General features: G+C 47.2%; 2 protein-coding genes across 2 annotated transcripts in view; one reads left to right on the forward strand and one right to left on the reverse strand.

The window, feature by feature from the left end:
* Positions 1-27: 27 nt before the first annotated feature.
* TOE1 (target of EGR1, member 1 (nuclear)) lies at positions 28-4,169 on the forward strand (the record flags this gene model as incomplete). The annotated part of the gene is made up of 4 exons (XM_008949255.1): positions 28-192; positions 499-758; positions 2,091-2,244; positions 3,369-4,169. Coding segments are annotated over 4 exons (1,380 nt in total), but the record flags the coding sequence as incomplete, so codon positions are not given.
* Positions 4,170-8,912: 4,743 nt separating this feature from the next.
* TESK2 (testis-specific kinase 2) overlaps positions 8,913-10,463 on the reverse strand; it is a gene marked incomplete at its 5' end in the record, with an annotated part of 22,157 nt that continues 20,606 nt past the window's right edge. Inside the window, one exon of the mRNA XM_008949257.1 lies at positions 8,913-9,928. Coding sequence (XP_008947505.1) covers positions 8,913-9,928 — 1,016 coding nt within the window. The remainder of the gene's footprint in view (positions 9,929-10,463) is intronic.

Consider the following 10,463-nt stretch of genomic DNA (forward strand, 5'->3'; position numbering starts at 1 on the left):
CCCCGTGTCGCTTTGCACGCTCTCCCTCTGCAGTCGGAGAACACATACCTCTGCCAGATCTACAACCTGACGCTCCTCTGCACGGAGGATTACATCGTTGAGCCCCAGTCGGTGCAGTTCCTGGTGCAGCACGGCTTCGACTTCAACAAGCAGTACTCCCAGGGCATCCCTTACCACAAGGGCAACGACAAGGTACAGCACAGCTCTCCCGGGGTTGCCTCAGCTTCCTCTGCTCCAGGCTTCAGAGGAGGTTGCTGGCTTCCCCCAGTCCCAGCGTCTCCTCCTCCCAGCTGCTGAGTGAAGCTTACGCTGGGGTCTTGAATGCAGCTTTATCCCTTTCGCCTCCCTGCGATGGTTTATGTCCAGGTTGTTACTTTCTGTTGGGTCAGAACAAGTCATAGCTGTGGGTGGTATTCCGATGCCGCAGGCTCTGAGGACTGCCCTGGGGCCACGGCAGGTCCAGGTGCTATCGCTCATGGACTGTCCTCCTTCTTGCAGGGCAATGAGAACCAGAGCCAGAGCGTTCGGGCCTTTTTTCTGGAGCTCATACGAGCGAAGAAGCCTCTGATTCTCCACAACGGCCTCATCGACCTGGTCTTCCTGTACCAGTGCTTCTATGCTCACCTCCCAGACAGTCTTGGCACTTTCACTGCTGACCTCTCGGAAATGTTTCCGGCAGGAATATACGACACCAAATATGCTTCTGAGTTTGAGACTCGCTTTGTAGCATCGTACTTGGAGTATGCTTATAAGAAGTGGTGAGCAGCACTTGGGTGTCTAAAGCGTCAGTGTTTTGTTTGTCCTTGCAGGGCAGGGGGCCGGGTCGTTGTGTTAGCTGAAGGAGTGAGGACAGGTGCTTTCAGAGTGACTCTGCTGGGTACTTTTCTTATTTCTAGGACAGGTGCTGAGTGCATGAGGGTGCATTTTATTACAGGCCTTGTCTGTTCAGTGAGCAGCTGCTGAGAGAGGATTCAAAGCTGGTGCCAGCAGAAGACAGACTGCACAGTGACCTAACTGAGAATGGGTTCACGTTGTGGCCCTGGTCCAGCAGTGCCATGAGGCTGTGGCAGGAACAGGCAGAGGAGAACCCCTAAAACTCAGCTAGAGAGAAAATGAGAACAGAGTTGTGCCTGTTGGGCCTGCTAGTTGTAACTCGTTTTTTGAGGGATGGTGCAGCTAACGGGTGCTTCCTGCACCTCCTGACGCTGAGCAGCTTGTCCCACACATGACACTCATGTGCAGCCAGCCACAGCTTCCGTCACTTTCCTTCCAGGCAGAGGTTGTGCTCTTGTTCCATGACACGTCACCCAACTTCACATGTCAGCCTGGCCCCTGGTTCTGCACTCCCCATGCAATCTAAACAAGGCCCTGGCAGTGACACAGCCCCTTGACTCTCTGTTAAACTGAAGTCACGCTCTGTGTGGAGAAGAAATGGTATTTTTAGTGACTGCTTTATATCAGGAAATGCTGCTTTGACAGGTCTGAGAACATCTAAGATGGCTGTTCTCAAACATGAGAATGCTTTGTTTTGACAAGATAAAAATACTTTTTAAAGTGACCTCTTAAATATTTTAACCCACAATTCTAGCTACGAGGGGCCTACCAAAGATTTGGGTGCTTTTAGCCAGCTCTTGGCTCAGAAGTATTTTTTCTCAGGAGTTGGAAAACATTTCCCTGTTGCCTGCATTGCCCAGGTTCAACCTGATTGGGCAGTGGCTGCTGGATACTCTACATGATACCTCATTTGGTGCATTTTTTCTTTGTCCATGAACATTATGAAGGCTAACAAATATCTTAGTGCCCTTAATATTCAAAATCAAAGTGTGCATCCCCTTCTCCCAGTGTCGCTGCTGTCACTGCCTGTATGTTTGCATAAGAGAAACCAACCTTGAAATCCTCCCGGAAGTGACTACTTACTAAAGCTGGTCTCCCAGGACTGAGTTTTTTTCCAGCAGCTTGTCAAGCTGAGGTAGAGCTCAAAAGCAGGAAGCTAGTGGAGTTGGTGGAGAGCAGCACGTTTTGCACCGGCTCCATGCTGTGGTACCTTCTGTGAGTTAGCTGCAGTAACTGTGCACTCTTGTTTGTTCCAGCAAGCGAGAGAACTGCAAGCTGAAGGACTCCAGCAGCCAGCACCTCACCATTGAATTCTGCAACTACCCTGCCAGCATGTCCTGTTACATTGACTATCGCCACTGCTCTCTGGAAGAAGAAGTCCACAGTGTAGGAGGGGAAAATAAGGTGCCTGTCTGTGAGAAATTTTCGGTAAGTAACATGAATTCCTGCTTGCTTCCTGGTTCCCTGGAAGGAGCCACAAGTGGCCAGTGCAGGAAATGGTAGGAAGGCACTTGGGAACTTCCCCTTGCTTGCTTCACCATACCAGGAAGATTTTTCAAGCGTCAGGTGGCTTCATGATGGAAAGAGCAATAGCACACTCTGTTTGGGGACAGTGAATTCCACAAGCTACATTAGACATGAAGATTCAGAAGGAGATTCTATAGCCCTGAACGGTGTGATGGTATGAGTTACAGTAGCCATTGCAGTCTTGGGGGGGCTTGAAGTTCTAAATTAGCTTGGCTTGTCCTCTGAGCGAGAAAAGCCACCTCTTCCCTCCCCCAGATCTTGATTAGATATGAAAAAAAAGTATTACCTCTCTGCAGGCTCTGGCACTGTAGCATAGTGTGATCCCCAGCATCTCAAATTCTGGTGCTGCTATAGCACTAAACATATGATCTGATCATAACTGGCTTTGGATGCTTCAGGGGGAAAAGGAGCTCTTCCTGGTGTTGCACATCACTGTCGCAGAACAACACAGGCTGGGAGAATTTCTGGAAGTTTCTCATCCAAGCTTGCTCAGAGCCTTGTTTGGTGGATTTTGAAAATCCCTTAAGGACAGGGATTAACAAAACCCTCCAGGCCCCTGCTCCAGTGCTCAACCACTCATTGTGAAAAACGTTTTCCTGTGTATTTAGTCAGAATTTCCCCTGACTATTACCATATCATCTTCCTCCATGCTCTTCTCAAAAGAGTTTAGCTCTATCATCTTCTCTATAACTTCTACTTTAGGTACCTGCAGGCAGCAACTCGATATCCCCATCCCCTTAGCTTGGTCTTCTCCAGGTGGAACAAACCCACTTTCCTTGGCCTCTCCTCATGTGCTGTGTGCTGCATCTTGACCTCTCCCAGTGCACTCACTGCACTTTGTGAAGGCCTTTTGTGTTGTGGGGCTGTACCTGGGCAGGGTGCTCCCAATATTGCCCTCTACTGAGGGCTTGTTAGGCTGTGACTGGCTCTGCTCCGTGTTCTGGTGATAGGCTGTATCCTATCCAACCAGGAGGCTGGTGGCTACAGACTTTTCTCTTTCTCCCTAGGCCTATGGCTGGTGTCCAAAAGGGGTGAAGTGTCCACAGTCCCATAACATTGACCTCATCATTGATGAGGATGACAGGCATTGTGAGGAGAAGCGGAAGAAACGGAAAAACAAATGGAAGCGTCGCAAGAACACAGAAGAGCCTGCGAAGGTGTTTGGGCAGGAAGGCTCAGGGAAGGAAAGGGAGCTAGCTCAGACTGGGGAGGAGGGACCACCACGAAAACAGAGCTGCTACGAGCCTGCAGCTGCTCCGGAGCTGGCGGAGATTCCACCCAACAATGAGGGCAGGCCACTGGAGGAGAACTCCACGGGCATGGAACCAGAGGTCAGCTCAGACACCAGCACACAACAGGAAGAGGATCTGAGGAGCACCGAAGGAACTACTGTCCACGTAGCAGCTGCTGTGAGCCCCTCTGCCAGGGGAAATGCCTCTGGCAGTGACCAAGTGGAGGAGAAGTCAGAGGTTCCTGCCAGGGTAGACTCAGGCAATCACCCAGATATGCCTGAGACTGAAGCAGCACATGCTGCAGAAAAGGAAAAGGAAACCCACTGCCCACCTTCACAGGGGGGCACACACCGAGCTGGCTTTGATGCATTCATGACTGGTTATATCATGGCTTATGTCTGGATGCTCAAGAAAGGGAGAAAGACGGACAGTGGTGAGGGGCCCTGGCTGCCAGCCTGCCACAACAAACTGTACCTCAGTGGGAAATCGGTCCCGCTTCAAATAGTGAAGAGCTTGTTTTCTAAATCTTCTAAAGCTCACAGCCAGAAGATGAAGTTAGCCTGGGCCAGCAGATAGAGCTAGAGGACTCCTCGCTGAACTGGGCTTTCTTTTTTTTTTTTCCCCTCTCAAGTTTTGAAGTTCTGTATTCCATCAAGAACTGGCCAGAAAGGGGGCAAATTTCTTACTCTTGCTGTTGTTTAACTTCTGACTGATTAAATTGCGCTCAATGGGAGGTGCCCCTGTTGTTCCTTAGCAGCATGCTGAGCTGTGAAGCCAGGGGTGAGGCTGGAGAAGAGGGAGGAGGAAAGGTGCCTTTCTCTTGCTGCACACAGAGCTGATGGATGGTTTGAGTTTATTTTTCTGCACTTTAAAGTGGGTTTTCAGGAAACAGCCTATGGTTGCCTTTCTGTCAAGACCACGTTAGCTACTTGAGCATGAGCTTCACTTCTTGCAGAAGATGAAGAGGGTAATAGCTTGATAACAAGAGGAGACAGGCCAGAGCTTCCCACTTAACTTCTTGGCGTGTTAAGAGTCCCAGCTTCCTCCCACATCTCGTCTTTAGAAATCTTCAAACTTCTAAGTAAGGGGAGATGCAGCGGGACATAGATATGGTCCTTAAACCACACCACTTCTGTAGGGCTAGGACAGAGTAGCCACAAGGGCAAGCTGCCTGCAGGCTGAGTGCTATCAAAAAACATCTTGTCTTGTAGGTCACAAGCTGCTGCCCACTCCTCAGAGCACTCTAAGGCAAAGCAGAAAAGTCCTTGAGTCTCATGGATTTCACAGTGTAACACTTCAGTAGGATGCATGAGAGAGATAGCACTGAGTAAGGACAATGTTTCTGCCTGTTTGTAAGTCAGCACGGACTAATGGCAAATACGATCTTGAGCCAGGTATTAATGTCATCCAGAGCTTAAGTAAACATTTGAACCATCTTTTTTAACCTAGAGTTGCCCTCTTAATCACAAGACTCAGGCCTTGATTTTATTTTTATTTTGAAAGCAAGTTGGGAAAGTTTACAAAACCTGACCAAGAAAAAAAATTATGAAAATACTTAACTGGATTCATCTTTGGTTACTTCTTATTGCAGTTCCAATAAAACATACACCATTTCTATAGTTCAAAAAAAAGTCAGAAGGTCAATCAACATAAAAACAAGACGTGCTTTCTTTACATATTCATAAATATCCACAATATTAGAAAAGTTGTTTTGCAAAGATCTTTTTCTGGCAGTGTTAACTTACTATTATACACAGGCTACAACCTTCTTCCTAAGCTTTTAATTACAAGTTGAGCTATTTACAGACTGCAAAATATTAAGACGTAAAACTCCTTCATAAATACGAAAATAGATCATCTCACAAAGGTCTTTAAACTTAATCAAAGATCTGGCTGCCCCTGCTTCCCCTCCCCCCCAAAAAAGGTTATTTGTTTTGCATAGAAATGTAGTGACATGCAATATAAACAACAGCATTAAGTGCAAACAGGAATTATTCAAGTGTCTTTAGTTGTACTGGCAAAAATACCAATGTTCTGTTACACGTAATACATCAATGCCTCTCCAAGTCTTAAGTCTTTACAGCCCCTTGTCTGCACTGCTTTTGGGGTCAGAAATTCACACGTGTTCTCTTAGTTGCATTTTATCAACCTGCAACCACAACAAAAATAGCTTATAACAGACATTTAATTGAATTCAACATAGATTTAAAGTGAATTATAAACATCTTTGATCTCTTCAGGGAACCTAGCAGTGTGTAGAAAGTGTTTTAAAAGAGCAGGAACCGCTCCCGTAAGTCAAAAATCATGATAAAATCCAATCACAATAACACTTTTTCACATCACTATCAAACAAGGAGTTTGCTGACCACACGTTCGTGTTCATATTCATTAGCTGTCAGAAGAAGGCCCCCTGTAGAAAAGCACCCTCAGATAGGCAGAAAATCTAGGAGGAGTTACTAGGTACAACCTAGATTCAGCTTTACACAATCGAAGGGATGAGATGTAGTGAGTGCCAACTGCATCCAGACCCACGGAAACACGGGGATCTAGCAGCACTTCGCGGGTGTTAAATGGCCTTTTACTTGTTCCACACGTACGCCTCTTTGTCCACGCAGCCCAAGAGTCCAGGAAAGGCCAGAGCCACTATTCCTTGGCATTTCTGACATCTCCACCTCAGTACAAAGAGCTAGAAAAGTCGATAGATGTGCCCTATGCACATCAGCTGGTATGCTTAGAATGGATGTTTAAGAAAATAAAACTTTAGCCATGCTGCTTTGTGAGAGTTACTCAGGGCAGGGAAACATCTTAAGAGATGGTGGTGTAAGAAACCAAGTGAGGTCCCTGTGATGGCTGCCCAAGCCTGACCGCACAGGCTTTGCAGTCAGTGCCAGTGAGAGGCCAGCAGCTGGAGGAGGAGGTGTGGGTGCTGGCACCAGGGCTAATGCCAGCCCCAGAGCAGGCGGAGGCATGCATGTGCCCCCAGCGCAGCTGTGGGCCGGTGCAGGGTGCCGGGCAGCTTCCTCACAGCCTGCTGACCCACAGGGACTCTGCCCCTCGCTATTGCTCGTTTGTCTGAAGTCACACACCTAAATGCATCTTGTGACAACAGAAGCTGGTGCTGATGCTTTCCCTCCCAAAAGTTTACAACTGTATAAAAGATAAAAAGATGTAAAAAAAAAAAAAAGAAAGGGGGGAAAAAAAAAAAAAAAAGCAGGCACCAGGCAGGGAACTAGCTGGCAATTGAGTGCTGCTGACTGTTTCCCTGTCCTCAAAGGAAATGACACAGGCATGGTGCCAGCCACAGAAGCTGCTCTGCACTCTGCAGACAGGACACACAAGACTGACTACTCTACAGATCAACACCTTCATGAAGACAGAGGTGTGGGCCAGGAGGTGGGATCTTGGTAAGGACAGGCTGTTAACAGCTGCCTGATCTGGCATAGACTGTGCTGAAGTAACTCACTGACACTGGGTTTCCCATTTAATTCTTCGTAGCCACTGCAAAGGGATAACTGCTGCTCAGATTAACACATGCTTCACGAGAGGAAGTTGTAGGTATCTACTCTGCAAGTTACATCTCTGGAAAGATAAGCATCTCAGCCAAGATAGAACTAAAGCCTTCTTCATTCTTTTGTTGAGATAGGAAAAGACTAGGAATAATCCTGCTTCCATCAGAGACTAGCTTACATTCTCCATCCTTACAAGAGAGCAGGGAGAGTGTTAACAGGCTACCTGGAAAATTCTGGACTCCGCTGCATCACCATTTGCTTGGCAGGCATGCAATGCATACCTCAATTAGGAATGGTAATATAGATTTTAAAAAAAATCTCCCATGCTGTCAGGATGACAGTAGTGGAAAAAGGCAAGATGTTGCACAAATGCCATCACAGAACAAGCTTTCCTGTACATCATGTCCCAGAGTGGGGATCTCTGATGCTTCTTGCAGCAAGCAGCATTAAAGCTTATGCTGCTGTGTCTTTCACATGTACCTGCTGGTGAAAAGAAGAAATAAAGTAATTTAAAAAAAAATCATCCTATTTAGTGATAGGAGAAGCCAATGAAGACAGCAGCTTCTTTCTATTAAAAAAAAAAAACCCACCACACATTGGGACAAGCTTATTTTCTTCAGTTTGACAATTTGAAGCCCTTCTGTCAGTCTACTGTCTGTCCTCTCTAAGAGCACTTGTGTGGCTGCAACACCTTGCCCAGGCAGGGGATTCCTGTCCCCCATCAAGCCGTCTGGTTTTCAATAAGGAGCCGTCATTACCGCAGTGACGTCAATGAGACAGGATGTCGTACCAGAGAGGGATGTGAATGTGAGCTTAGTGGCAATAGTCAGCTGTGATGTAGATATTGTATTTAACTAAGTATTCTGCAGAAACAGATCATGATGTCCATTCTGCTCTTTAGAGGTAAGAGCTGACATCCCCCAAAAGCTCAATACAACTGGTACTTTCACTGCCAGTTTCTCCAGAAGCCCAGAAATGACAGTGCCTGGAATATGGCTCTCCTCCTGTGCTCTGGGCAGATCTCCCCTCACATTTGGCTTGAGCTACATGAAGAACTGTGCAAGGAGGAAAGCAGTGCTTACCCCATCCTCCTTCACTACACTCATGTATCACATCATTACCAAGTCCCAAAGTAAAAATTAAATACCAGGGAACAGATTCTTCTTGTTAATCACAAAGTACTTGTCATGTGATTCAGCCTGCAGATTGCAACCAGCGTGAGGGCTTTTGTTTTTGCTGCTGAAAGAATAGCTTGTTTAATGCTGCAACAGCATTCACAGCAGCTCTGGGACCAGAGAGCATTCCTGTCTGGCCAGCATAGCTCTGAAAGATCTCTGTGCCCATTTCTAAAACGGAGGCTCTGACTCATGTGTGCTGCTGCAGAATGTTAATGCAAATTCTGCAGTGGTTTAGAGCAGCTGGTCAGTGAGAGGAAGAGGGAAAACCTAAGGGTGACTCTTTCTACCCAACATGGAGCTTAAGGCCTTGAAATGCTCCATGCCAGAATCCAGGTCAAACTTCACACAGTGCCTGCTCTGGCTGCTGCCTCTTGGAAGGACTGTGGGGCCCACAGGGCCATTCTGGCAGGAGAAGTCCCCCTTCCTAATGGAAATCAGGGAAGGGAATAAGCACAGTTTGAAATAAAACGATCAATCTCTCCAGACGCTGTCTGCAGCTATCTTTTTGACAGCCAGTTTCTACCATCTGCTGAGTCTCTTTCCAATGTGAAGCCCAGCACTACAGAAAAACAGAGTTTAAGCAACTGGGAACAACTGTTCCCTCAAGGACACGTTCAGTTTGAGCCCACTCTTCATATGTCACAAGATGACTGTGTGCTGCCACTTGCTGAGATGCTGGAGGAGGAGGTCTGGGTCAAAGGGGCAGGACTGTCCCCATCCTGCTCCCTGAAGGGCCACACCTCTCTCTTCAGCCCTGTGGAAGGACTAACACTGAACAGAGGCTTTGTAGACTCTAGCGGAATATTTTTCAGGAGGTCATCTTCCACCTCCATCTCTTCAGAAGGGAAACAACCTGCAAACACTTGTGAGGAGCCATGTCCCTCTGAGTTCACTGAATTCTCAACTGGGAGCTTTTTGTAAGAGAGTGGCTCAGGCTGGGCCAGCCCTAAGTGTTGATTACGTGCTGGATCTCCACAGGTGTTCTCAACAGGGCAAAAGCCATTTTCCTCCTGGGCCACTGGCCCATCCGAACAGTCCATATCCTCTTCTTGTCCTGGTACAGGAAGAAATTCTGGCCTGTGAGGCTTGGCTTGAAAGGGAGGAATCTCTGACACACCGTATTTACTGCTACTCAGGAGTTTTTGCCGAACCTCTGCACCTAGCAGGGCTGGGTCACACCTGCCCACAGTTGAGGACAGTCCCCCAAACAGGCCATACTCCTTGTGGGGCAGCTCGGGAGAGAGAGGAAGCGATCTGCATCTCCTCCCAGGGAAGAGGGAAAGCTCTTGCCAGTCTGTGCTGTATGCCTGCCGGAACTGGGACTGGCTGGCTTTCAGGCCTCCACCCGCCTCTGGAGAATGCAAGTCAAACACCAGGGAAATCACAGACTTGCTTGGCATGTCAAAGAACTTGATCTTCCCCCCTTTGAGGTCCTCCCGGGCACTGAAGGGATTCACTTTCCGGCCTAACCCTTTGTTTGGCGTGTAGTAGGGGTCCTGCACGTTTATCTTCCTGGAAGGCTTGCGGGAGAAGATGTCCGACTGGCTGCGTGACAGCCAGATATTCCGACGCGGACGGGGTGACTTGGGTGGGATCTTATCATCCAGGGAACTCAAACGTTTTACTCCTGGTCCTTTTTCAATTGATCCTGAGTAGAAGAAGAGAAATATTCTTAGCTTAAAGGAGCTCTATACCCATGTCTGCTCACTTACAGAGCCTTCAGGACAACTGTAAAGGAAATGCTGCATTTCTCATGTTCCAAAATATCTTCCATAAGCACATGTCTGCTCATTCCTTACAAGTTCCTGCACTTAAAAATACACTGTTCTCTCTCCTCAGTGTTGGTTTGAAATGTGGAGATTTGGAAGGCATGTTCACAGGACCTTTTAACTGTAAAGCAGTCAAAACTACATTTAAAATATTCTCTCCTCTTTACTTGTGTCTTGGGCTAATTAAAAGTCATCTTGGAGATTTAAGGAAATGCCAGTTCAGTTTATGCCATCTTACTTCCCCAGGCACTGAAACTGGACTACTTCTTTATGATTTTATGATCAAATTTGCCAACCACATCATGCAGGTTGCTAATTTGTTGAGACAATATTAACCAAAAAAACCCCACACAAACCAAAAACCAACCTAGGAACCTGTACAAAAATTTGGTAGGAATGAGGGAGTCTTTCCCT

This window comes from Merops nubicus, unplaced genomic scaffold (assembly GCF_000691845.1).
Source record: "Merops nubicus isolate BGI_N331 unplaced genomic scaffold, ASM69184v1 scaffold42051, whole genome shotgun sequence".
NCBI classification, from domain to species: Eukaryota; Metazoa; Chordata; class Aves; order Coraciiformes; family Meropidae; genus Merops; species Merops nubicus.